This window comes from Oryza sativa, chromosome 11 (genome assembly GCF_034140825.1).
Source record: "Oryza sativa Japonica Group chromosome 11, ASM3414082v1".
NCBI classification, from domain to species: Eukaryota; Viridiplantae; Streptophyta; class Magnoliopsida; order Poales; family Poaceae; genus Oryza; species Oryza sativa.
Genome location: NC_089045.1, coordinates 27,527,458 through 27,555,163, shown reverse-complemented (window position 1 = coordinate 27,555,163; position 27,706 = coordinate 27,527,458). Strand labels below are relative to the sequence as shown.

At 42.3% G+C, this 27,706-nt stretch overlaps 3 protein-coding genes and 1 pseudogene across 4 annotated transcripts; 2 read left to right on the top strand and 2 right to left on the bottom strand.

The window, feature by feature from the left end:
• The first annotated feature begins 234 nt into the window (after positions 1-234).
• Positions 235-6,321, top strand: LOC4351017 (nicotianamine aminotransferase 1-like). Of its 2 annotated transcripts, none has more exons than XM_015759728.3 (8): positions 235-476; positions 602-936; positions 4,000-4,342; positions 4,923-5,135; positions 5,224-5,283; positions 5,375-5,530; positions 5,614-5,707; positions 5,976-6,321. In XM_015759728.3, exons 1-8 carry the CDS (start codon positions 459-461, stop codon positions 6,113-6,115), a joined length of 1,359 nt encoding a protein of 452 aa, XP_015615214.1. In that variant the 5' UTR covers positions 235-458; the 3' UTR covers positions 6,116-6,321. The 2 variants fall into 2 exon arrangements, with proteins under 2 accessions (XP_015615214.1, XP_066161592.1); XM_066305495.1 differs by having other exon boundaries at positions 332-476; positions 4,923-5,143; positions 5,229-5,283.
• Positions 6,322-7,902: 1,581 nt separating this feature from the next.
• On the bottom strand, positions 7,903-9,017 carry LOC9271049 (dirigent protein 1). Its single transcript, XM_015760547.3, has one exon. The coding sequence runs from the start codon at positions 8,879-8,881 to the stop codon at positions 8,156-8,158; it is 726 nt and encodes a 241-aa protein (XP_015616033.1). The 5' UTR covers positions 8,882-9,017; the 3' UTR covers positions 7,903-8,155.
• Positions 9,018-11,277: 2,260 nt separating this feature from the next.
• Positions 11,278-12,888, bottom strand: LOC4351015 (uncharacterized). Its single transcript, XM_015760034.3, has one exon. It carries the CDS (start codon positions 12,886-12,888, stop codon positions 11,278-11,280), a length of 1,611 nt encoding a protein of 536 aa, XP_015615520.1.
• A 4,383-nt stretch (positions 12,889-17,271) lies between these two features.
• LOC9269956 (coniferyl alcohol acyltransferase-like) lies at positions 17,272-18,933 on the top strand (annotated as a pseudogene).
• The last annotated feature ends 8,773 nt before the right edge of the window (positions 18,934-27,706 follow it).

Below are 27,706 nucleotides of genomic sequence, written 5' to 3'. Positions count from 1 at the left end.
CGCCGCTGGCGTGGCAATGCTGGCTTGTTATGCCACGCGTCTTGTCACGTCACTGTGGCTGGCGTGGTCAAACAACGCTACCATGCTGGCCGCTCAGCTAGCGTGGCTAAAAGGTTCGGTTTTTGAAAATATTTTCTGGAAATGTCTATTAATAAATTTTTAAAAATAAAATGTCTAAAATAATAATAATAAAAAAAAGAGTTCCTCTCCGTCTCTCTCTTTCAATTGCCGCGAGAAACAGATCGGCGAAGCTAGCTAGCTGACAACGGCCAAGACGTCTGTAAATCGCGGCGATCACTTGTGACTTTCTCAGCCACAGAACCTGTACAAATGCACACCCCACACACACATTCACGCTCGTGACCTGCATCAAAATCTCATCTCTGTACTACTCTTTTCTCTCTCTACAACTCTTGTCAATCTCTCTCTCTAGAGCTTAGCTTAGCTTACCCTCTCTCATGGCTCCAACTGCAGAGGCATGTTGGCTACCAACCTAGCTTACAATTAACCTGCCGTTTCTTGGGAATTTTACAGTTAAACTGAATGTGCATATGCATTCATGGTGACTAGCTAATTCTTTGGTTTCTTGATACTTAATTAGGTTGCGGCGGCGCCGGTGCAGGAGCAGGAGAAATGCAACGGCGGCGGCGGAGGCGGGTTTAGGGGTGCGGCGGTGAGGTGCCACCCGGCGCTGTCGACGGAGAAGAAGGCGTCGATCAGGGGCGTCGTCGGGGAGCTGCTCGGTGCTGCGGCGGCGGCGGCCGGCGCCGGCGAGGAGAGGAGGAGGAGCCTCATCTCGCTCGGCGTCGGCGACGCGTCCTCGCACGCCTGCTTCAGGCGCGGCGGCGAGTTCGCGGCCGACGCCGTCGCCGACGCGGCCAGGTCCGGGGTGTTCGACTGCTACGCGCCGTCGTGCGGCTTCCCGGCCGCTCGCCGGTGAGTATCCATGTCTCTGCTTCTTCTTGTTCATGTTCAAGTTAATTAATTCTTTTAATTTCCTGTTGTTTTGTGAGTGAATTTAATTTGCAAGTATTCGTATGTTAATCTCGATGCAAATTAGCATATTACAATTACTGATTTCTTGACATTGGATATATAGTGTTCTGAGTATTAATTAGCACTACAAGCACGATCACAAAAAGCGGACGTCTTAGATGTATGCAATCAAATGTGTTGATGCTGACAAGAGATAAATTGTCCGAATTAAGATGATGATTAAATATGTATAAGCTAAGAACGGTATGATTAAATTCATTCATAGTTTCCCCGCAAAAAAAAAATTCATTCATAGTTTCATACTAGTATAGTATAGATGTTAGATATATGAAGAAAGAAAATTGAATGATCAAACTGGTATGTTTTTTTTTTTGAATTTGAAAAGTCAAAGATATATACCCCTCCGTCCCAAAATAGGATCCAATCAATATTACATTGCTATATTTTGGGATAGATGGAGTAATGTTTCATTGTTTCTTGAGAAAGGTAACAATACCTTAGCATATTTAGTAGAGTAATAAATTCATGTAGATGAGAGTTGTACATGATTATGTATACACCTATGTTCCTCTTAGCCTAAATTGGGTAGTAAAAAAGAAACTGAAAACAGACACTCTACAGTACATTTGGATCTGAAATACTTAAATACTGTGTTGCGTACTTGTGTCCTTCCATTTGTCCATTCCTTTATGGAAAGATAGTGATTTGGTTATTGCTAGAACACATGGGATCAGTTATCTGGCCCTGTTGTACTTGCAATCGCATAGTACTACCTCCATATTTTAATCTATGACGCCGTTGATTTTTTATCTAACGTTTGACCATTTGTCTTATTCAAAAAATTTATGTAATTTTCATTTATTTTATTGTGACTAGATTCATCATCAAATGTTCTTTAAGTATGATATAAATATTTTCATATTTGCACAAAAATTTTAAATAAAACAAATGGTCAAACGTTGGTCGAAAAGTCAACGGCATCATACATAAAATACGGAGGGAGTATAAAATAAGAGAAATTTTACAATACTTTTAAAAAACGGTCCTTAAGAAACTAACTCAAAGTACTTAAATAAACTACAATGAAAAAAACAAACAAGAAAATCAACTTCAATAATATAATTTAAAATGTATTTTTTCTTATAAGCATAAGCATAATCGTAACAATTAATGGAACCAATATATCATGGTAGATGAGAGTTAATTATGTATGATTAATACACACCTATGTTCCTCTTAGCCTAAACCAGAAAGTAAATAAAAGCCCCAAAACAGACACTCTACGGTACATTTGGATCTCAAGTCTTCGATCAGAAACTTCGTTTTGTACTTGTGTATGCTGTGCTTGAGAACGACAATGATGGTCCACGGTGCTTTTGTCCCTTCCTTTGTGCTAGAGAAAATTGTATGGTCATTGATAGAACACATATACTCCTATATGGGAGCAGTTATCTTGGCACTGTGGTACTTGCAATCGCATATGGTGCATGCCTATACTGTTAATGACAGTACAAGCACACCAACATGACAAGGACATTGGGCCATGATATAAATCTTGGCCCCATCTTGGACATTGCATCATTGTTGTTGCAGTACAGTAGTGCATTATATTATATTGTCATCACAATTCGTAGGATCGGATATGAATATTAGGGATGGAGCTATAGCATTTGATAACCCTAGACTCGTCGGCAGGCAAGCATGGTTAACGGGGATTGTATCTACATTAGGTGTCGCTAACATGTGAGATCTGATTCACGTGTGAGCCACTTCCATTGTATGAGCAATACTGAATTGGATCGGGGTGCACACATGGGAGCTCTAAGTAACACAGCCTATATGGGCTGCACGACCACGATCGAACTTGCTGAGACCACACATTGTTTTAAAATGTCCATTACCATTTTACCCAATAACTTTTACATTTGTTAAACTATAGTGAATGAAAGTTTTGTCGTTACACTTGTTATGCAACAGGATTTATCAATTTTTTAAGTCCTTACAACTTCATTTTAAAACATAAGTTATTAAAATTTTAAAGACGAATAGTGCCATGATGGCAATCATTTGAGTACGAAGGGAGTACTAGAAGATATAGGTGTTATATTGCTGACGTATAGCATGCTTGGGTTCAGCCACGTGGAAGTGGGTCCTTATAGAACATAAATTCCATAGCTTAATTAATCTCACGGGAACTAAGAAAAAGTACATACTTTAATTTAAAAATAAAAGTACAGAATTTAGTGTCCACCTATATCCAGAACATATTTTCTCCGTGTTGTCCACATTATTTGGTAGTGTTAGGATTTTTAATTTCCATTTTTTTAACTTAGTTTATTTCCATGTTAGTTATAGTCCCATACTGTTTGTTCACGGGTGACTACTGCCAACTGCGTATGAACGCTTTTGTTTGGTACGTATGTATAATAATTCCGAACGCTTTTTTTCTGAGCAATCTTTTTCCATTAGCGCGTACCCAACCACACGGAAAACGGAACGATCCATTAGCGTGTAATTAACTAAGTATTAGCTAATTTTTTAAAAAAAATGTATTAATTTGATTTTTTAAGCAACTTTCATATAGAATTTTTTTAAAAAAAAACCGCACCGTTTAGCAGTTTGAAAAGTGTGTGCGCGGAAAGCGAATGAGGGGTTAGGAAAAGGGGCATCCGAACACACCATATATTTGGTTTTGCACCTCATGTCTTTCATATAACTAGAGCAAGAATCCATTGTATTTGGAATTGAGATCCTCTAACTAAAGTCACATGACTTTGAGTTACTGGCATGTGGGTCCACATGTTAGTGGCTATAAAGTCATCAGAATTAAAGACAGAGGATCTCAATCCTTCCATTTGTACAACTTAATATGCTCTTCTCTTTGTAATTGTATGAGTGGAGTAGATGCTATCCTAATTAGTGAAGTGAATGCCTCGTTAATTCTACTGAATCAGTGAAACTAATTAATATCCATATCTGCAATTCTCGTGCGCCGGAAACCAGCGCCGTCGCCGACCACCTGTCCGCCGGCGCGCGCCACCGCACCCGCGACGCCGACGTGTTCATGACGGCCGGCGGCACGGGCGCGATCACCGCGATCGCGACGGTGCTCGGCGGCGCGCCGGGGGCGAACGTCCTGCTGCCGCGGCCGGGCTTCGCGCCGTACGAGGCGGCCTGTGAGCTCGCCGGCGCCGAGCCGCGGTTCTACGACCTCCTGCCGCGGCGGGGCTGGGAGGCCGACCTCGCCGGCGTTCGCGCCATGGCCGACGGCGCGACGGCGGCCATCGTCGTCATCAACCCCAACAATCCCTGCGGCGCGGTGTACTCTGCACAGCACCTTTTTCAGGTAAGTGATCATTTAACTGCACACTTAACATATATATAAATGTAGGTAATACTAGAAAGTTCTACATTGTGAAACGGATGGAGTATTATATGTCTTCAGAATAAAGAAGCATCTAAAAAAATATATCCAACTGGTTTTACAAGTTTTACATTGATAATTTGAAACCATTTCACGTTTATGTGTCTGAAAGATATTTTTTTCGCGAACACGTAAAAAAAATTGCATGTTAGTATATTAGAAGAAAGTATTGTTTTAGTTACACAACACAACAGACCAGACTGGCCATTGCCAGGTTACAAGGTAAAGGACTGCTAGGGCGAAAAGACGGAAAAATAAAACTGAAAGTTGCTGCTCCTATATAGAGGGAGATAGAGGGTATATGCATCTGAAAGATACATACGCAAATGTACAATTATGATAGCTGAATAAAAAATTTTACAGTAGAGATACCAAAATTTTCAGTGTAAGTACAGTACCAAAAATTACACTAAATCCCTACGCACTAAAACATGCCCATGAACAAAGTATGCAGAACTGCCATCTCTTATTAGTACCAACTATATCTCGCTGGATTTTGTAGATTGCTGAAACAGCGAGAGAATTGGGGATCCCAATCATAGCAGATGAGGTGTATGCACATATGGTGTTTGGTGGGAGCAAGTTTGTGCCAATGGCTACCTTTGCACATATCACACCAGTAATCACCATTGGAGCACTATCAAAGAAATTCATGCTGCCAGGATGGCGACTTGGTTGGTTGGCCTTCTGTGACCCCAATGGTGCACTCAAGCATGTAAGGCAGTAAACTCTTTTCATGTTTTTAAATTCTTGTTTGTATGAAAAATTCACATTTACATATTCATAATTCTGTTCTTCAAAAGGTCAGAAATGCAACAGAAATGCTACTGAATGTGACTTCAGGCCCTGCCTCCATAGTTCAGGTCAGAAACAAATTGTAATTTCTTTACCAACTACAATGAATGCATAGTGTGGGTACTAAACATGGTGAAATATTTTTTGTCACACATGCAGGCTGCAGTTCCTAAGATTCTCTCAAACGAACACAATGAATTCCATCGAAACGTTGTGAACTTGCTTGAGTCTGCAGCTGATGCTCTCTACAGAAGAGTGAACCAGATTGAAGCTCTGCAGTGCTACTCAAAACCTCATGGCTCCATGTTCATGATGGTTGGTCTGAAGATAAACTGATTTGAGTAATTCCTAATGATTTATTGCTTTATCATTGAATCGATGCTCTCAAAATCATTCAGGTTGAAGTCAACACTTCACTTCTGTTCGGTGTTGAAGATGACATGGACTTCGCTCGTGAATTGATTAAAGAAGAATCTGTCCTAGTTTTACCTGGTATAATTTTGACTACTTCCATGGATTTATGATCTCACTATTAATTTCTACGATAAGTTACTGGTTTTTTAGTGTACTGACTACCGAAAATGAAAATTCTGTAAATTGGTTGAAATCATATTGTTGTTTTTTTAGATAATAATGGAAGCTTTATTTATCTCAATCAATTACAATATTGTGGTTTGGGCCTCAATCAAGTACAAGATTAGTTTTGGCCTCTTGATTTATCTGAATTCACAATTTCGATCTCTGCTATTTCCTTGCACAGGTTCTGTAATTGGGTTAAAGAACTGGATTAGGATATTCTTTGGGGCACCTACTAGTGTGATACTTGAAGCCTGTGATAGGATTGAAGCATTCTGCCAAAAAAGAGCAGTTCAAGTAAAGCTACTGAAAAAGAAGTTCTGAAGCCAACAAATAAGATTTTTCTTTTCTGGCCGGCTCATAATAATATGTATAGAGCCTTTTATGTCAATTTTATAGGATCTTCTTTTATCTTTTTGACACACGCGATCTGAGAATTGTATGTAGAATAATTAGCGCAGATGCTTGCCTGTACTGTATATAGCTGATATATATTTTCATAATAAAATGATTGCCTATGATTGAATAAAGCTATGGCATTAGTCTAAAATCGCAATTCGAATTTTCAGTCCCTGCTTATATCCCAGACTCTGTAATTGGCTTGAAGAATTGGGTTAAGATATTTTGTTCGTTGCAGAGTGAAAACTTGTAATTGGAATAAGGTGTGCGAACGGATTTTTAGCCTAGTGGCTGCAGGCTTACAGTGCTCTCATAACACGTACCAGATCCTTAGTTCGACTCTTCTTGAGAAGCGAATTTTCAAAGTTTGTTTTGAAAAGGTTACTCGACCCCTTGGTTGAAACACATATTAATAAAATGACGTATGCTAGGAGGTGAGCCCTTTAAACAAGACAGGATCTCAAAGCACGCATGTTAAAACCTAAACCGTGGGTACATATCCGTGTGTCAAGATACTATCTATGTTGGGCGGGTTCTCATGTATGGGATATAGGATTTAAAGTACTCGTAAAGCCTGAATCATGGGGGTAGGTCCGCATGACTACAAGATATACAACTTTTACCGACAGTGATAAATAATAGCCTAATAGTCTAAGATTTCAAAAACACCGTTGGTGATTATCAAGTTACCGACAGTGTTGCTAATCACCGACCATATAAAAAAGTCGTTGGCCATTTTATAGTTCCTACAGTTTTTCATCTGATCTCCGACAATATAGGTTATTCCACTACTTGTCAAAACGGGATATTAGTGTAACATATTATTTTACAGAAATTTTGATTACGTTTTTTATCAGTGGACTTCCGTAACTTGTTAATTTCAAGAAAAAGTTGGGCTTTTATTTAACCTCAACATTTATGGGCTTTTGGCCCATAACGGGATAGGTAGGATCAGATGATATATGAATCAGAGTTTTTCAGATGTAAAATACTAACATGTGTGATCTACCACCAATTTTTTTTACTAAAATCTTGGTTAAATGTTTGTGTATTGACAGTACTATAGAAGTTAACTTGCCATTATAATCTATGTTAATTTTGTCTATGAATGAACGGTCGGCGTCAAGCTTAATGTTTCTTGTTAATTTGCATGCAGTTTTTGTCAGCGCACTTTGGCTAAAGTTTCTTGTTTGCTTGAAAATGCAATGGGATAGCATTTTTCCCACCAGTCTTCTCACGAACGCACGAAAGAATTGTACGTTAATACATTAGCATTTTTCCCACCAGTCAACATGTCATGCATAGGACACAGGGTGAACTTAGAAATACCATTTGTGTTAGCTCATGTTAGCTTGGGAAGAGAGTATTATTATATATATGATTGGTACATACAGCCATACACAGGACACCCGATAATTTTAATTCTAGATTCTGGCCTGCCAGCTGAGAAACTTTGGTATTTTAGTCATGCAAGGAGAAACACTTTATAAAAAGAAAAAAAATCATGATTAATGTGTATTTGAGTTTCATGAGTTTTTGCTCGTACTGCGAATTTGAGAGTTTTTTTTTAATTTCATAGTGTCGTTCATGGACCTTCAATTTTTAGTCATTCCAAGTTTAGAGGTCAAATTTTCAATTTCATATTCCTCGAGCTTCAAGTAATAAGTTTAAAAGGAAACACAAACAAAAATACTACATTTCAATGTTCCGTATGATAATAATGTTCAGTAAATTAAATATATAGTATATAAGAATTATTATTATACCCATCAGGTTCGCCCATGTCAAGCTTATTTTTTCACCGGACACACACACACCACAAGGATAAGCCTTTACCGGTACGACACCTGTGCAAGAACACGCCACGTCACACACATACACACGAACACAGATGCTGACTGGGCGAATGACGTGTCCGTTTTCGACAGATCATCATCCTCATCGTCATCGTCTCTCTTATCTTTTCTACGGGTTAACGTAGACGTCGAGCTCGAGCAGGTCAGGGCGGATGGTCCTCCACAGCACGTACCCTCTCGCCATCCTGAACTGCCCCGTGCCCCCCACCACCGTCAGCTCCCGCACCGCCGCGCCGGTGTCGTCGCGCCCGACGACGGTCACCGAGCTGCCGGCGAACGGGCCGGAGCTGAGAACGACGTTCATGGTGACCATCAGGTCCATGCTCCCCGTCGACGCCACGATGTACTGCCCCTGGGCGCGCCCCAGCACCGACGACGTCGCCGCGGGTCCCTCCGTCAGCACGTCGTCCATCACCACCGTGTTCCCGAACATGCCGCGCGGGCCCCGCACCACCTGCACCGCCGACGCGCCCAGCACGTCGTGCATGTAGAAGTGGAGGTGCGCCGACGCCGCGTCCGCCACCGGCGGCCCCGCGGCGAGCGCCGCGGCGAGGACGACGACGCAGAGCGGGACGAACACCTTGGGCGCCATTTCAATCGGGATTAGATGGAGGAATGGATTGATGGTGAGGAGAGGACTGCATTGATGCTGCTGATTATATAGCAACGGACACTGTAGTAGCTGCTGCGATTGCATCTGTACAACTGTAGGACATAATTTTTGGTCCTGATTAGACTTTTTTCTTTCTTGTGTGTATGGTGACAGGTTGTGGCCGTTGAGGTGTATGATTGTGATCTTCGCTGTACCTGTCTGAGTGACAGCAATGGTGGCCATGGATGCAGATCACATCAATTCCATTGGGAAATACTTTTCAGCCTTAAGAGGGATATCTTTGTCTCGCCTAACTGTAGAGGCCCAAGATGTAATCAATTTTCATTCTTTTTCAGAGAAGGACATCCTCTCAATATTCTAACGGAAACTTATTGTAAAACCACTCTATCTCTGTTTTAGATCATTTAATTGGTTGGAGCGAGTGGAGATAACTAATCTTGATCACAATCATACATTCTTTTGAAATGGGGGTGGAGTATAAACAACGGAACAAAATAATGGTTGGTGCGTCATATTCATAGCAGATGGATGTTTTCTGCTGTGTAATAATCCCAGTCTGTGGGTGTGTCGGTCGCATGCATAGCTAATTGCTGTTAATCAATGAACACCTGATCATCTGATCCAGATCCACAGATGTACCTACAGCTAAATATCTTAATGGAAACTAAAATACTATTTACAGAATAAATTAATCACCATCCAATGATCTGATCTCTGAAGTATTTATTCTGTACTTTGGTTCTCCTCCAAATACTAGCATTTATAGGCCAGAGTTCTCATCACTACTTTTTGTCGAGGACAGGAGCTAGATCAGCAGTTACCCTAGCATCTGTTATCTTCAGTCAAAAATTCAGAAGTGAAATGCAAGCCTAATTTAATTTTTCATCTTCAGTAAGCAATTCAGAACATAAATGAGCACTCGAAAAGTCGAAATGCTTCAGATCGAGTAGCCAACAACAGAGCAGCTGGTGCGTTGCCTTCTAAAGAAGATCGACGTTTATGTTCTGATACGTAATGTGCACTGTATCGTATACGGACTATGGACCACGATGTGATTGTCAGCGTATTGCTGCCAATGGACCACCTATTTTATTCAGACATTATTTTTTCGATAATGATTCAGAAATTATTAATCAGTAGGTATTAATGTTCTTTTGAACGAAATCTGTATTAATGTTGCAAATGTACTTGCTGAATATGAATCGGCTATGTAAATCATGCAATGGTTTTTGTTTCGAGAAGGCCCAGAGGATCTGCACTAAATCGAATAACAGCATCATCACAAAAATGAAGCACAAAACGTATGTATATTGCAAGAACTGGTTTACAACTTGGAGCACAACTGAAGAAAAGAAGAACAACAGAGCTTGCAATTTATGAGCTAATGATCTCCTGATATATAGTAGTAATATGTTCTTACAAGTATAATAGTATGTCGATCTGAGTTCACTTGTTACATATCATAGTTGTTGACATACAAGTGCTAACATTTATATGAGATTCGTAAAATATAAGTCAAGAGCAAAGTAGCCCAACTGACACATGTATGGCAGCCCATATGCATCTTGTACATGCTCTATTTCCAAATCAGTGGAATTTAGGTTGCTCTTGTATTTCCCAATGAGCTCTAGATTAAGATTGCAGAGGTCCATACATTGTCTGTGGTGAACAGATTGTATGAAAAAACAAAACATTTTACTGCTGCAAGAGGGTGACTGACTGAAACTCTATTTTCAGAGAAGCAGGTGAGAACCTCAGGCAGTGAACAAGCTGGCGATTAGCTCTGTTCACCAAGGAAGAGCACCTGACGTCATCGCATGCATTGTCTGAAGGACCTCGACATAAACGGATAAACCCTGCTCAAAGGTAACTGGAGCTTCTCGTAGATTGTTTCAACAGCATACATAATTGCTACAGCTTAAATGGTGTAGTATGATTAACAGATGAATCAATCTGAATCTGCACAAAAGGAAAGCTAGTACTTGTATAACGTACTTTGCTGCTTGGAAAGCATTGTTTCATAATCTGAAGAAACTGAAACCATGATATATTCATGGTCAAGCAGGGTGTTTGTCTTCATGTCCATGGATGAAGAGTGCTAAATTGCCAACTACAAAACTGGATAAGTAGATTTCTGAAACTGTGAGAAATTTGGGGATCCCAGTTATGGCAGATGCGATATATGAGCATATAATCTTTGGTAGGAGCAAAAATTGTGCCAATTGGCACATATTGCACCAGTCATCAGCACTGGGGCACTCTTTACAGAGATTCATGCTACAGGATGTAACTTCAGGCCAGCCTATGCACTGTTTTCAGGATGATAATTAGCAAACATAAATTTGCCATCCAACAGTTTGTAGTTTGAACTGCTACTACCACTGTGCCAAAAATTCTGACAAAACCCAATACGAATAATTTGGGCAATGAACAACTCAATCTCAAGTACCACATACAGCTCAAATAAGCACTGTAGAAATTCAGTTTCATGTCATAGCACCAAACTGTTAATCATATAGTAACAAGTAACAAAAGGTCGAAGCCTCTGGTTATTATTTCAAGTTTGTATATACTGAAGCAAGAGAAGTAATTAAAACCCCAGTATCAGAGCAAACTGTTCACCGTCTACTAGCAGCGTAGACGACGGAAGCAGCAGCGAGCACGGTGGTGGTAGCTGGATGACACATCCATGTCCAAACCCCGTTCTTCCCCCTCCGATGCGCCTCGGCGGCCGCGATCCGCAGCTGCTCAAACTGCCTGCTCATGCCATCCACCATCCCTTCTCTGTCCTCAGCTTCAGAATTCAGAATCCCAATCTCATTGTCCTTGTTGCTGACATAGCTCTCGAGCTCCCTGAGTTTCAGTCTCAGCTTGGTGGATTCGGATTTCTCGTTGCTCAGAGCTCTCATGACTGAATTCTTGTCAGCTTGGAGGCGAGAGGAGTGATCAGTGAGATCGTTGCAGCGGATGCGGAGCTCGGAGATCGATTTGTGGAGATTCTTCAGTTCAGCCCTGAGATTTTCAGATTCGTCGGATTTCTGAAGAACCATGGCTGCAGCAGCATCCTTCTCTGCATGAATCTTCTTCATCTCCAAGCTCAGTGTCTCCAATGTTTTCTCCATTGTTATCTTGTCAGCTCTGAATGCTGATGCTTCTGCATCCTTCGTCTTCATCGTCTCTTCAATCTCGATCTGGAGCTCATTCACCTTGGCTTCCGCCATGCGATGCTTCTCGTCGATCTCGGCAACCTCAGATCGAAGCTTCTCTGCCTCTGTCTTCGCTGCAGCTAGCTCTGACTTGCTCGAATCGATCTCTGACTCCAATTCCGAACTCCTAGCCATGGCCATGGAGAGCTCGGCTTCAAAGGACTCAATCTTCGCCGCCATTTCTGTCTTAATGGAGGTCAAAAGCTTCAGTTCCGCCATTTTTTCCCCAAGCTTCTCCTCCATCTGCTGCTTGTGCTTCTCGGTGTTCTTCTTGAACTCCTCGAAGCTTTCTTCCACCTCCGTCTTCTGAGTGTGAACGCGGCGAGACGACGCCTTCGTCTCCTCCAGTCGCTTCTCCAATTCGCCCCTCTCTGCACGGAGCTGCGAGTTCTGCTCCTCCAGTTGGGCCACCATGGCGTCCGATTCAGCGAGATTGGCGGAGATGGCGGCCAGCTCGGCCTCCTTCGTCGCGAGGAGCTCCATGGCGCGGCCGTTCTCCGCCGCCGCCGCCTCCAGCCGCGCCGCGGCCTCGCCCCGGCCCGCCGCCTCGCGCGCCGCCGCAGCCTCCGCGGCCTCGAGCGACTCTCGCGCGGCGTCGAGGCGCGCGCGCGTCGCCGCGGCCTCATCGGAGGCGGCGGCGAGCTTCACCGCAAGGGCCACCCGGAGCACCGCGCGTTCCTCGTCGGCGACCGCGCCGGCGTCCGCCTCCAGCTCGCCGATGCCCGCGGCGAGCGCGGCAACGCGCGCCCGCTCCTCGACGGACTCCCTGACGAGAAGCCTATTCATCTCCTTCACCTTCTCCGCCGCCGCCTCGTCCATCTCCGGCGACGACGACTCCCGCCTCTCCTCCTCCACCGCGACCGCTTCCTCTCCGCCGTCGTCTCCCTCCACCGAACGATTAATCACCGTGGCATCCCCACCATCAGCCTCCGCGGCGGCGGCGGAAGAAGTAGAACCCGCCGTGGGCTCCTCGTCGACGGCGGCCACGGCGGCGGCGGCGGGGCGCTTCTTCTTCCTACCCATGATGCCTAGAGAATCGTGACCTCCTCCACTGCTTCTATCCGCGTCCACAGCCACAAACTCGCGGTAAAATAGTAATGCTCACAGTCACCGACGTGTGGGCCCTGGGAAGGTTTGACCGATGGAGGTTTTTACCGCAAATACACCACCACTACACTCACACTCACGTAAATACTTAAAACCAATTAATAGCCAACTACTAGCTCCAATTTATCTATAACCAATGTACTCCCTCCGTTCCAAAATATAAGGCACAACCACTCTTAACCCAAAGACCAAGAAATAATTATTATCATCTCCTAATTTATATCACCCTAATAAATAAAATGTATGCACCCAATAGAATTAGACATCTTGAGGTTGGATGATTTTAAAAAATCATAATTTAATGAAGAAGAGGTACTAATTAATTGTATGCATGCATGCATGCCATATATTATGGAACATCTGAAAAAAGTAGTTGTGCCTTATATTATAGAATTGAGGTAGTAATAGTTAATTTATACAATAGTTGCTTACTATACTATTAATATCTGGTCCTACCTATCATACACACATTACGTCTTGAAGTCCGTACTGCAGCTGGCTATATATTTGTAGTCCGCTGCTCTTCTTTCTCTTCCTATATCTCTTTAAAATATGTTTATAGCTGGCTTATAGCCTGCTATTGTACCTGCTCGTATGGCCACTTTCAAGATGTGACAATTAAAAATTTATCACTCACAATTACTCCCTACGTTTCTAAATATTCGACATAGTTATCTTTTAGTAAATGTTTAACCGTTCGTTTTATTTAAATTTTTTTTTTGAAAAATGTAAATCTACATGTATACATATAAGTATATTTAACAATGAATCAAATGATAGAAAAATAATTAATAATTACTTAAATTTTTTAAATAAGACGAACAGTCAAACATATTTAAAAAAATCAACGGCGTAAAATATTTAGAAACGGATGGAGTATAATATATGATACGTGGGTCCTACGTATATATGACACGTGAGTCCAGCGGTAAATCTTTAATTGCCACTTATAAGAGTAACACATAGTTAAATATCTCCTTAACATACGTCGGTATATTCCTGATCTCACTAAAAATATATTAAAAGTACAATTACATTCATTCATGATTTGAATCCTCTTGGTCAATGAATTTATGCACCCACGATTCCATTGCGACTTGCGAGGTGCTTCATTCCTCAGAATCTATGGAGTTAGAAACGGATGGCTGGGATTCACCGGAGGCTCTTATCGTGATGGGTGCAAAAAAGAAATGGAGGGGATGCGAGAGGGCGTGGCAATTGTTGGATGGATGGGCGGCGTGGCGTGTGGCCGTGCGCGTCTCCGGAGTCGATCGATGATGCCGAAGAAGACCACGCGAAGGCCATCGATCGCTGGGTTCGCTGTCGCGTGGATGTGGCTCATCTGCTGTGTTAATTTGTTGTCAAGGCTATTTCAGTTTAGAGCATACAGTACATCTGTCCTATAATATAAAGAGCAATTTTACATTTCCTCAAGAGGTACATGAGATACATTTTTTCTATTATAAATTTAATACCTCTTAGTATCTACATACTATGAGGTATTAAATTTTACGCTGAATTTTTTTATACTATTAGTGTATCCTCAAGAACTGTAGAATTGCTCTAATATAAAGGACATCCTAGTACTATTAATCTGGACATACCATCTATTCATATTCATTGTTACTAGAATGTGTCACACGTCGAACTAAAATCTCTTATATTATAGGATGGAGAGAGTATATGCCTAACAGAATTCCCTTCGAATTCAATCATCAAATTTAGGATTTCTACCTTTTTTTTAAAAAAAATCGACTAGAACGGTTCACTTATAAAGATGTCCAAAAAAAATCCATGATCCCATATTTCTTGCTCTTCACAAGTTGGATGGGTTTTTTCTGGTCCTGGTCTTTCATGTCGCGCAGGAATAGGGCAGCGTTCACGGTACGCGTGGCGGGAAGCGGACCAACAATTATGTTTGCTGTGGGAGACCAAAAATGGAACAGGGGTTGTCACACCTAGAAATTTAGCCAAATTTATAGATTATTTTGTATATAAATCTATGTCCGGAAATATGCGCAAATCCAAGCCTAAATACTTACAGAAGAGACATTTAGTCCTCACCGAAAAGAAAGCAACAGCGGAAAGGGGATGATCTTAGCAGGGCTTCAGCTTCACTTCACGGGCAAAACTCAATTTCGGTATAACCCTTGGTCCTCTAACTTCGTCTTCAGCCTAGAAACATTACACTTCTTAAAAAGGAAATAATAGTAAGGCTGAGTACATCCAATGTATACTCAGGCAATCACACCAATGATACAGACGTGCAAGGGAGACAAATGAAGGTTTATGGCTAGTTGATAAAGGCAACTGAAAAGCTTTATAGATGAAAACAATAAAATAGTTGATTAATTAAGGCAAATATTAATCGCCACTGAACAACGCTACACCATGTTGAACAGGCCCAACCAAACCACTTGAACTATAGCAGTTCATCAAGTCAAGTTAATTAATAGTGTAGGACTAATCACGGTAAAAACTGGTTGATCGCCCATAACCGCGGGCTTCTATACTGAAGACAAAATTAGGGAACTACAGCAGTTCATCAAGTCAAGTTAATTAATAGTATAGAACTAATCACGGTAAAAGCTGGTTGATCGCCCATAACCGCGGGCTTCTGAGCTGAAGACAAATTAGGGGGCCAAGGCTTATATACCCCAGTTGAGTTTTGCCAATGGAGTGGAGTTGAAGCCCCGCTAGGATCGTTCCCTTTTCTGCTGCTACTTTCTTTTTGGTGTGAGGATTAAGTGTCTATTATGTAAGTATTGATGTTTAATTTACGTTTATTAATTTGTTGTTTTGTCTATGCTGGTTTGATTTCTAAACAAGGATGTATACATAACATAGTTTGGAAATTTGGCTAAATCTTTAGAGATGACATGGTGCAACTATATCCCAAATATTTTGCAAAGAATATGTGAACCTACATTCACACCCCTCACGAATATATAGGATCCATCATTTGGGCCTCCAAGGCCCGTAGGACTCCTATTCGGATCCCTATCCGAAGTAAACTCATATTGGATCTCCATCCAATCCCCTTATTCCGGCCCATTAAGCGTGCGACCCTGTAGGTTCATATATACTCGGCTGTAACCCGAAAACTCCTTTTCGGTCCACGCATCAACAGCGGTCCCTAGCAGAACGTATTGACCCACCGGGCATACATAAAGATCATATCGTCTGAACCTCTAGTGTATACTTGTATGAACCCCTTTGCCTCACGATATCGATTAAGCTCAAGGATAGATATGTGCCATCCTCTAATAGCTCAATCATTCACTCGAACCTGTTGATAGATTATATAACTTGTGATTGACTCCTCAATCACCTTTGGCATGGCCATGCACTTCCATAATCTACAACATCGAGGGGCCCAGAGATATCTCTCTATAGGAGGGGCAAATCTCATCTTGATTATTCATATCCCTATACATGTTTCATAGCATACTCGAAAACTACTTTTATAGCTACCCATTTACGGAGTAGCGTTTAGCAGTCCCTAAGTAAGCTACTACACATGTTGAGAACCATGATAATTTTAGATCTAATGATTCAACACCAACACTAAATGAGATCACTGATGATACAACACATATTGCTCTTGCAGTGTCTCATGTTGGGTCTATCCAACAACATGTTCACCAACATGTGTCCACATTATTAATTTGGTATCTCTATACCATGATCCATGAGACATGATCATCAATTAATACATGTGCTGATCATTTTCTTAAAAATGGTATGAATTGAAATCCAGCCTCTGCATCCACAGAGGATCTTACCCATATTTGTACAGTTAGATCAATTACTTGTAGCTATATAAAACCCTACCATTTTCATGGACTCTAGGCCTGGCTACAGTGACATTGTCAGCTGCAACTTAACTAGGGGACTGGATTCTAATCCCTTAAGGGAATATCAATTTGTGTATCTTTTTCTTTGAAATCTAATGCAAATAGCCGAGAGAAAATCTTTAATAAATTTACAATATAGATTATAGTGACACCTATCTGTCTACCAAAAATTATGTTCAAGTTTGACCTACACATTGATGAGAAACAAAAAGAAAATTTATAAATTTGGGTGTAAATAATAGGTTGCAATTAATTCATACGATGAATTTGTCTCTATTTTTTATATCTCGATGTGTGAGTTGAGTTTTGATCTAAGAGTAATACTTTATGAAGTGGTGTGTGTATGTTATATGAGTGTTATCAATTTTTTCGAGGATTTTTCATAACTGTGCAGATAGTTTTTAAAAATAAAACGAGGGGACAATTCCTTGAGGATCAAAAATAGTTTCCCCCTAACTAGTCTAATATAGCCCTCCATTTGTTGTTCGTGTTCTTCAGGGGAGACAAGAGCTCAAGCAGAGTAATTACTAGCTAGCGTGCTACAAGGCTACAAGCTACGTCTAAATCTATCGATCGCCATGGCGCCTGAGGCTGCTGTTCCCGCCGGCGAGGACCTGACCATCCGCGTCGTGAGCCGCCGCCTCGTCAAGGCCTCCGACGCCACCATCCAGCCGCACGTCGCCACCGTCTCCAACCTTGACCTCTACTTCAACAACTACCAGGCCTCCATGGTCTGCCTCTACCCCAGCAACCTCCCCGTGGCCGGCGTCGCCGGCAGCTTCGACGCCGTCGTCGCCGCCTTCGAGGCCGGCCTCCCGTCGCTGCTCAACCACTTCTACCCCCTCGCCGGCCGGATCGTCGTCGACCCTGTCTCCCGCCTCCCCGAGCTGCACTGCCACAACCAGGGCGCGGAGCTCGTCGTCGGCGAGGTCGACGCCGCGCTGGGCAGCCTGGACTTCGCCGGGATGGACGGGTCGCTGAGGAGGATCTTGCTGCCGTACCCCGACGACGTCATGCTGTCCGTGCAGCTGCTGCGCTTCGCCTGCGGCGGCTTCTCCGTCGTGTGGGGCAACAACCACCTCCCCAACGACGGCCACGGCATCTCCATGGTCGTCAGGATGTGGTAGGAGCTGGCGCGGACGGGGAGGATCGGCGACGGGGTTGTCGTCAACCACGACCGGTCGGTGTTCCGCCCCCGCAGCCCGCCGTCGTACGGCGCCGCCGTCCGCGCCACGTTCGCGGCCTACCACGACGAGAGCCGGCTGGTGAACGTCCTGACAACGCAGGACAGCTTCGTGGAGCGGCTCTACTACATCGAGGCCGGCGACGTCGCCCGGCTGCGCGACATGGCGAGCACCGGGCAGCGGCGCGCGTCGCGGGTGCAGGCGGTGTCGGCGTTCCTGTGGAAGGCGCTCGCCGGCGTGGTGGCGGCGTCGCGCGTGCCCGAGGAGCGGTGCCGGATGGGGTGGTGGGTGGACGCGCGGCGGCGGGTGGCGTCGCCCGCGCTGGTCCCGGCGATGCACAGCTTCTTCGGCAACATGACGGCGTACGCCCTCGGCGAGGCGGCCGTGGAGGAGATCCTGGAGAGGCCGCTGGCGGAGGTGGCGGCCATGGCGCGGGAGGCCATCGCGTCGATCGCCTACGACGCGTACGTGCAGGAGCTCGTGGACTGGGTGGAGGAGCACAAGGCGGAGAAGATGATGGAGGTGAGCGCGCTCGGGCTGGGCTCGCCGACGGTGAACCAGACGGTGTTCGCGTCGTTCCCGCTGGACACCGACTTCGGGTTCGGCGAGGCGACGCTGGCCATGCCCGTGTGGGAGAACGGGAGGGTGAGCTCCGGGACGCTGGCCGTCGGAGCGCGGCCGGGAGGCGACGGGTCGTGGCTGGTGAGCGCCTACATATGGCCGCGGCTGGCGGCGGCGCTGGAGTCCGACGACCACCGCATCTTCAAGCCTCTCACGGCGGCGTACCTCGGCTTCGTCTAATTCACTTGCTAGGCACGCCTTAATTCGCTCTCTCGTGTGTCGTTCTTAATTAATCGTTGACTTTGAACATGATATTTAACTTTTGTCTTACTTGGAAAAAATGATGTGTGTTGTAACGAGTGAAGTCTATTTTAATATTATTATTGTTATATGGTCTAGTTAATATTAAATTTATCATGGGAGTTCGCTTGGATATATCTATTTTTAGAAAATCATGAGCTACAGTCAGTAGTTCGATCGTCTCAAGTTAGCATGCGGGTTTTTTTAAACAGATTTCTTATTTGATTCCTTCTGTATTATCAAAAGTGAATGACCTTAAAAACCAACTCAAATACGGATATGTTTCAAAAGCAAACAAACTTAAAAACCGACTCGTACACGGACGACGTACCAAAATACCGATAAAAACATATTCAATTTTTATAATAGTAGAGATTTAAATACATATATATAGTTATCATTTATTTTGTTATATCTTTGTCTTTGTTCATAAAGAAACTATAATCTTAACCTATAATTTACATATTTATATTAAACTTTTAAGATAAGATAAATGGTTAAACGCATGAAAAAGTTAACTGTATTGTGTATTAAAAATTGGTGGGAGTAATAGAAGTTAAGGATTATATGCCGTTAATTATGTTGTTTGTGGTGTGGATGCGCTTTTTACAGCTCATCATTCATTAATTGTTGTTCCCTTCGGCTGTTGGCGTATGAAACCAACGATTCTGGCAATGCTAGCTAGTCGCATTAGAGCAATGATAATAGTAACGCGTGATAACACAATATATAATTGCATGGAAAAGAGATAAATAAAAGTAGAGAGGTAGCTTTACACATGTTTTTAAAAAATATGTTTTAAATGCATATTGAAACAAAAGGAGAGGGGAGAAAAAAAATTAAGATAACCTTATGCCTAACTTATTACTCACTCCGGTTCTATATTGATTTACGTTTTGAATAAGGTTAAGGTTAAACTTTTATAACTTTGATCATCTATGACTTTAAAAATATTTAGTTTAAAGAAACTAAAACAACATATATAAATTTGTCTTTCAAAATACTATAATAAAAATAAACATGTATTTATTTATTGTATATATTATAATAGAAAAATAAGATCAAAGATAAATCTTATAGACCGTGTGATTGTCTAAAATATCAATTAAAATAAAACTGGAGTGAGTATACATGTTAGCTGTATGTTAAATCCGCAGGAGAAGCGCAGCAGCTGCACAGACAGGCATCACGACGTTCGGGTACGGCAGCATGATCCTCCTCAGCGAAATCCAGGCTGCCCAGCGCGGCGTCGTCCTCGCCGACGACGAGCTCCGCGCCCTGGTTGTGGCAGTGCAGCTCCGGGACCGGGAGGCGGGAGACAGGGTCGACGACGATCCGGCCAGCGAGAGGGTAGAAGTGGTTGAGCAACGACGGGAAGCCAGCCTCGAAGGCGGCGACGACGGCGGCCACGGGAGGTTGTTGGATTAGAGGCAGACCATGCACAGGCCTGGTAGTTGTTGAAGTAGAGATCAAGGTTGGAGACGGTGGCGACGTGCGGGTGGATTGTGGCGTCGGAGGCCTTGACGAGGCGGCGGCTCACGACGCGGATGGTCAGGTCCTCGCCGGCGGGTGGAACAGCAGCCTCAGGCGCCATGGCGATCGAATCGATCAATTTCGAGGTATACTAAACTTATATAGCAAGTAGGGGCTAACTCGTTAATTAGCTCTATCGCGAGCTAGACGAAGAGCAGCAGTTGGGAGGCTGGCCTGCGTTAGGTGGCGCCACGTCGCGGTCCAGCGGACCAATGTGGTGAGTGCAACGGCAAAACCAGAATATAGATGGTAAAATGGGCCGTCCGGCCCGGGCCCGAGAGTAGTCGGGTCAGCACGGCCTGAACTACACCTCAGGTCGGGCCGTGCTTGCCCGGCCCAATAAGGCTCGTGCCATGCCGGGTCAGCTCGAAGGTACGAAAGTTTACTGTGCTCCTATGCGGATCCTATATGGCTGTTATAAGTCTATTCTGTGTCCCTTAACTCTTTGGCCTGTACTTATATGGCTGATAAGTCCAATTTGTGTCCGTACTCTATTTTTCCTGATGTGCTAGGCCAGCCCATCGTGTCAAGGCAGAGGCAGGCATGGCCCAACGGTCAGACCGGGCTAACACGTGCCCGACACTAGTCGAGCCGTGTTGTGCCTAAGCCGTGCTTGACTCATTACTAGCTCCGCTCCACACGGCTTGGCTCGTTGCGTTAAATATTTTGTGGAAGTTGGCTTTATGTGCGATCATATATTTTGCCGTGCAGAATAATTTAACTTTGTGTGACGTTTTGCACGAGAAACCCTGTTAACGAGATACTACATCCAGTTTTTGTGTTTATCCAACCAAAACAAAGAAAAGATTATCCTATTAGACCAGGTAGACGCCCCCTACTGTGTTTTGCTAGATTTTTTTTTCCGAACTGACAGACCAATACCGATGTTTTATATAAAAGATGTTTCATTTTAAGAAGAAAACGGGTTACAACTGTCATGTGTTTCCAACTATGGCGCTAATCAAACGAGAGGACCTGAGCTTGTCTTGCGAGAGGGAGTGAGTAGTTAGGTTATGCACGCATAATGCATCGGAAGATGCCAACCGGCGAACCATCTACGTAGTCTTATTTTTTTTTAGAAAATCTCATATTATCACAGAGCCAATTAATCACGCGTAGTTACTGGATTATAATACTTTAATTAGCATAAAAATGCTACAATATCTTAGTGTGGATAAAAGTTTATAAACATTCCAATAGAGAAGCAAGGCATGCGGTGTTGCATATGTTTACCTTCTGTTGCCGTAAAGAAACCTCAATTATTTGGCATTATTCAACGAAGTCCAATAGCTTAAAGGCCTCTGGCTGTTGAAAGCATAGTCACGTATAGTTAATTTTGTTAAACTTAAGGCATATCTGATTGAAAAATAAATAAATTCATATTATTTGGTTAGCAATCGCTTCTCAAATATAGAATCATATTTATTCATTAATAATAAGATAGTAATATACTAATGCGGTGATTGAAAATAATCTTTTGATTCATTACAACGTGTATATAATTAATATTATAGGGAACTTGCCTTCTAAATCTTTAGACCATATGTGACTTATTCATAATATAGCTTTGTTTATGTTCAACATGGTAGCTCAGCTCTTCCAATGTCTTTTCATGTCCATGTCTTTTCATGTTTTAATTCAAGAGGTGGCTGTACCAAAACATCCTCTTTTCATGTTCCAATTCAAAAGGGGACTGCACCAAAACCAGCTTCTACACGTGCTATGATCATGATAAAGGTCAAATCACTAATGACAAATAGTAATTTGTTATTACGCTATATTTATTAACCTAGCTAATAAAGTAGTACGTTATAGGGACCTATTTGACGTGCATTACTTTGGTTCTCCCCATTATGTCATGGTAAACTTTTGCTATTTGAATCAATATAGGATGATGAAAACTAGAAATATGGTTACTTAATGCAATGAGTGTATATATAGGGACAAATAACCATTCCTTCATGAAGAAATGCTTTTGGTGTCCCAATGAGACATATTGGCATCAATGTTAGTTTTTTACCCTTGTGTGTGAACTATGGAGATATAAACATATGGCTATCGCAATATCTCACAATGTCTTTGAGATTTCATACCAACCACCAATAGGGCCCCAACTAGAATCATGTGATGAGTGAAAAGTTATTTCTAAAATTAAATAATAATAGTTAATCCACATCATTGCTATTCTTGAATATTGCACACAGTTACTCGATTGATTACAATTTAATTTTCTTTTGAGAAAAAAATAGTAGTTCAGTACGACGAGAAGATCAACAGTCAATTTGAACGAACACACGAATGGTGCATGCAACTTACATGGGCCAGATAGGTGTTCCAACGTTAACGTATGGCCCATTTATTTTGGGCCAGGATGGGATTGTCACTTACACGTGGGCGGGCCTATTTTGGTTGGACGGGAATGGAATAAGTCTATTTTGTCTGCGTTACCTCTTGCTTCAGATTGAATCACATCCCTCAACGTAAAACCGGGTATAGCGCCTCCTCCATTTTCGAAAACAGGTGCGAATCGACTCCTTTGGTGGTTCTGAAAGAGGTTTATATAGACAGAAGTCACGTGTCAGTGAGATATAACAAAAAACATATACGATCGACTTCACATGTCGATTACTTCTCTCTCTCCTCGCGTTCTTCTCTGCTCTCTCTTCTCCCCCTCTCTTCCCTCATCCGTCTTCCCATACACCATGCTGGGCTCGCCAGCCACCATCGGCTACTCATCCACCTCGTCCACTTGGACGCTACCTCCGCCCCAGGCGACTCCACTTCTGCCGCTGTTCGAGCAGCAATGAATTAATGATAATCATTGACAAGTAGTGGGGCGCGAGGGAAGAACTAGTAAATCATCTGTGCTCCTCTGCATCTCACTTACGACGTACTCCCTTCGTCCCAAAAAGATTCAATTCTAGGTTTCCGTGTCTAACGTTTGACCGTCCATTTTATTTAAAAAAAATATGAAAAAAAATAAAAAGATAAGTCACACATAAAATATTATTCATATTTTATCATCTAACAATAATGAAAATAATAATCATAAAAAAATTTATATAAGACGGACAATCAAACGTTGGACATGAAGACCCAGGAATTGAGTCTTTTTGGGACAGAGGAAATACTTGTAACACTGCACCAACGAATAACCGATTTAATATATGTCTGCAGGCTGCAGAGTGCAGAGTGCAGACACATATATGCATGCAAGTTCAGTAGGTAGTGCCTGCGATGCCTAGTAGTTCACCGGCTGCGCTCGGCTAAGGGCACTCACAGTGCGCCATGGCAAATGCTGCGCTTGGGCTTGGGGCTGGACTCAGGAACACCAGAAGCCACTTGATTTACAATGCAACTGACCTAAATTCACAATGCTATCCCTGCCTCATGCAGCCTTGGCGCAAGCCAAGAACGGATGGCTAACTCTGGTCACGCGCGCTAGGAATTGGTGGGCCCTTCCTGTCACGTGGCGCTGATTTCTCTCCCGCATCCAACGTGCGCGTTTGAGGCCAAACGACACCTCATCCCATTGTGAACGCCCTAATATGACACCGCCCGAGCTGCTGCAACACTCCGCTCTCGCTCCAAGCGGCGCCGGTTCTCTCCATTCTCGCTGGCGATGTCCGACCACGATAGAGAGGACAGGTTGTTGCCGGTTGCACGTTCTTGCCGATGGTGCCGGAGGCAGAGGAAGCAACGCCGGAGGGGAATGCGGTGTTGAGGTCAGTACCACGGGATTTGGAGGACTTCACGGGTAGCGGGATTCGCAAGCACTGGCGCCAGCTCGTCCTCTGCTGCAGCAGAGTAGAACGCGAGGGGAGAGAGAGAGGGAGAGGTGGGGAAGGATAAGGAATTGACATGTGGAACCCACTGTATGTGTGTTTTGTCATATCTCGCTGACATGTGGGTCTCACCTATAGAAACCACTTCTCAAACTATCAAACGAGTCAATTTGCTTCGGTTTTCAAAGATGAGGGAGACGTTATACCCGGTTATGTGGTTAAGGAAGACCGTTTAATTAGTAGCAGGAAATAAGGAAGGTAAAAATTGACTTATTCTGGAAATAGGGTTGCCACTTGCACGAGGTCCATTAGATGTGGCAGAATTTTGTTTGTTTTTCACTCAAGGTTAGGAGTTTCAGGCTGCAATTTCTTAGATCATGGCCTACAGAATTTTTGGATTTTTTTTAACATTCCAATCATTTATCCATTTTTGGATTTTCTTTTTTGTGTGCTAACCAATACTATAAGGTAGAATTGGCTCACACTAAAGTTACGGCAGCAGAGGTTATCGAAGAAGTTAGAAAAAATTAATTACAGTCAAATAAATTTTCATATATTATAAAATGTATAGGAGATACAAGCTAGTCCAGTTTTATGTGCTCCTTCCCATGCTTCATTGCTTCATTTCTCCATTCTAATTGATCCTCCATTTATCCATTCTAATTGGTTGCTCGTGGTACAAAATTAATTTCTTCATTTTCATTGTTATTTGTGGTGCACAATCCTATTGACAATACTTATACGAATGCCAATGAATTAAATTATAGCTATCACTATTGACAACCTTCATATTTGCACCACCAGTAGACTTTATAAGCTCTTCCGTGCTAGCCATAATACAAATATATCAATGTAAGATTTAGTGGAAATAATCACAATTGGCCTCGGGCTCGATCATATTCAACAATGATAAATATAATATATGTCTGAGCGGTATGATAAGTGACACTAAGTAATGTTTAGGTGCATTTGGTTATCTTCGATATCTGATTTAACAATAAATAAAAAGTATTATACCACTTAAAAATAATATTACTTTATGTTGAGACACAAATATATTATACGAGAGTTAGAGAGACACACCACTATGCTTAGTTAGATGTCATGCTTTTTTGGGGTATAGATGACCCATACCACCACATATATGGCATAAAACTTACCATGTATTATTGTGTGAAGAGTTTTCCATAAAGCAGCTACTTCGGTGAAACTAATTTCAGCCGGTTCGGTAAAACTAGTTTGGCTAATATGAGAGCACACTAAGTAGGCATAACTCAATTCTATACAAATTTTTAAATATGAAGCAAAATATATTTGCCATTTGTTCTTTATCCAAGGGTAGTCTATGTTTATACATTGTAATGTATAAAAACATACAAAATATGTGCATGGAATGCATTGGAAGCTCTTAAACTGTCAATAGAAGAATACATACAAATATTTGATTTTCTCCAAAATCCCATTACAGGGTTATGGGTAGCTTTCTCACATATGAACATCCTAACCACGTCGGAAGCTGTCTGTAGTTTTAGAAACAAACATGGTAGCTTATATTTATATTATAAACCGAAAGGCCACAATATATATATATATATATATATATATATATATATATATATATATATATATATATATATATATATATATATATATATATATATATATATATATATATATATATATATATATATATATATATTTGCATTTATACCCATTAGCTAGCAATGTGATGATAAAGAAGGCACGAAACCAACAGGTAATAAGCATAAGCCATGCATGGTTCGTTCATGCAACAAACATCAATTAAACATTGTTTCCTCATGCAAGACATCCCTTCTTTCTATAAAGTTAAAGGTCAAAACCTCAAACCTCATGCTTCCACGTCATCATCAAATTGTGAACCATTGGATGAATGCATTAGATCGCTTCTCAGATGTTGGATGGAATACAACATAGAGCCCAACCCATTAGTCAGTGGGTGAGTCTCTTCGTCTACTCGGTGCCAAATGTAGCCCACATGAACATATCGGCCCATCTCCACACACATTTACATGTATCCAGCCTGTCAATTCGTATAAAAGAGCTTTATCGCTGAACGCCCCTTCAGTTGACATGTGCTACCTAAATTATCTACAAATTTTATATAGGGCTGCTAAAAAGAATTTCTCCAAGAAAGCTATTTGTTTCTTTTGTTTCTTCTTGAGATTGTACCTTCTATCTGACAGATGTTAACCAAGTCCCGCAGCAACGCGTGGGGTATCCTCTAGTTAGGTGATAAAATCCATACCAATCACCTGCTTTGCTGAATTAGAAGAGAATATGTAGAGTGAAAACATTTGTTCTCTGCTTGTTCTGCACATCCATGTGATGGAAATCTGTCATGACCGTCCATCCGATCATGTATTTTGCAGTGCAGAACAATTCGATCATAAAGATGTGTGATGGTTTGCATGAGGAACCATGTTAACTAGACACGACATCGGTTTTGGCACATGCACTCACCCACCAAAACAAAGAAAACATTATCATATTAGGCTAATCACACCGCCCCTACTGTCTGGCTAGAATATTTTTGGAACCATCGGACCAAATACTGACGTTTATATATGAATCATCACTAAACCATCCGTGCTAACCATAAACGTATAAATATTTAAACTTCAGTAAGAATAACCACTCAGTTTAAGTCGACTTTACAACACCTAGTCCACCTCACATCCATAGTCAACAACAATAAACATGGTAAACAACCGCGCGAAACCATTTTTTCTTATATCCCTATACCTGATAGCAATTTTCGCTTGCATTTGATTATCTCCAACATCTGATTCCATTTTAAATAAAAACTGAAAACAATACTACTTCGAGTTGAGACGCATATATATACATGAGTGCCGGAAAGATACCCGCCTACTTAGGGAGATATCATGCGCTCTTCTTTGACATAAATGACCTAAACCGCATATATGTATATGGCATGACATTGTGTGAGGTTCATGCTTGCATTGTGCGAGGGAAGTGTTGCGATATGACCATGGAAAGATCATGCCGCCCACCAAGAAGCAGCACGCTATGTCGCATGGTAGATAACAAACCACCGTCGCCGCAAAGCAAATGGAAGAGGGGCGCACGCCACGGATACATATATTTTGAATAAGAAAAAAGAAATATCGGTAGCGCTAATGCGGGCACAACGCTTGAAGTAGTAGTTTGAGCGCGCAGTAGCGTGGTCTCTTTTTTTTTCCTTTATTTCCGTCATCCCCTCTTGATTTTTTCACTCCACCCACTTCTCTTCTTTTTCCATTCCACTCTAGCTTCCTGTCTCGTAAATTGGATAACAGAGATAGCACCCACTTCTTTTATTTTCCATTCCCATCATCCTAACTTCCCATCTCATAAATATTGCATAATAGAGAAGGCTATTGTCTCTCATATGTTTACTACTAAATTTGACAAGTTCACAAATGTTTTTTTTCTTTGCAAGGTATACTGTCACAATAAATATAAAAACATA

Bases quoted from the DNA above. Each gene is read 5' to 3' on its own strand.
- LOC4351017 (XM_066305495.1), top strand. The intron at 937-3,999 runs GTGAGTATCCAT...GCCGGAAACCAG, and splicing joins GGCTTCCCGGCCGCTCGCCG to CGCCGTCGCCGACCACCTGT. The intron at 5,531-5,613 runs GTTGGTCTGAAG...AAAATCATTCAG, and splicing joins ATGGCTCCATGTTCATGATG to GTTGAAGTCAACACTTCACT.
- LOC9271049 (XM_015760547.3), bottom strand. From the start codon at position 8,881: ATGGCCACCATTGCTGTCACTCAGACAGGTACAGCGAAGATCACAATC.
- LOC4351015 (XM_015760034.3), bottom strand. From the start codon at position 12,888: ATGGGTAGGAAGAAGAAGCGCCCCGCCGCCGCCGCCGTGGCCGCCGTC.